The sequence below is a fragment of the Eimeria mitis genome, genomic scaffold (genome assembly GCF_000499745.2).
Source record: "Eimeria mitis Houghton genomic scaffold, Emh_scaff370, whole genome shotgun sequence".
Taxonomy (NCBI): domain Eukaryota; phylum Apicomplexa; class Conoidasida; order Eucoccidiorida; family Eimeriidae; genus Eimeria; species Eimeria mitis.
In genome coordinates this window covers 2,403-2,924 of record NW_013572041.1, presented here as the reverse complement: position 1 = coordinate 2,924, position 522 = coordinate 2,403, and the positions used below count along the sequence as shown (strand labels likewise).

General features: G+C 60.0%; 1 protein-coding gene across 1 annotated transcript in view; it reads right to left on the bottom strand.

Annotated features, from left to right (window-relative positions):
* EMH_0009810 (uncharacterized protein) overlaps positions 1 to 303 on the bottom strand; it is a gene marked incomplete at both ends in the record, with an annotated part of 2,318 nt that extends 2,015 nt beyond the window's left edge. Inside the window, one exon of the mRNA XM_013498773.1 lies at positions 73 to 303. Within this exon, the coding sequence (XP_013354227.1) occupies positions 73 to 303 (231 nt within the window). The remainder of the gene's footprint in view (positions 1 to 72) is intronic.
* Positions 304 to 522: the final 219 nt, after the last annotated feature.

The following is a 522-nucleotide window of genomic DNA, read 5'->3' as shown; positions in this document are numbered from 1 at the left end:
AAAAAAAAAAAAAAAAAAAACTGCTACCAGCAGCAGCAGCAGCAGCAGCAGCAGCAGCAGCAGCAGCACAACACAGCACAAGCTCAGCAGCAGCAGCAGCACCACCACCACCACCACCACCACCACCATCACCACCACCAACAGCAGCACCACCACCACCCCCACCACCAACACCACCACCACCAACACCAACAGCAGCGGCAGCACCACCCCCACCACCACCACCAACAGCACCAGCAGCAGCAGCAGCAACAGCAGCAGGAGCAGCAGCAGCAACAGCAGCAGCAGCACCACCACCACCATCACCACCACCAACAGCAGCAACAGCAACAGCACCAGCAGCAACAGCAACAGCAGCAGCAACAGCACCACCACCACCACCACCACCAGCAGCACCACCACCACCACCAACAGCACCAGCAGCAGCAGCAGCAGCAGCACCAGCAGCAGCAACAGCAACAGCAGCAGCAGCAACAGCAACAGCAGCAGCAGCAGCAGCAGCACAAGCAGCAGCACCACCAG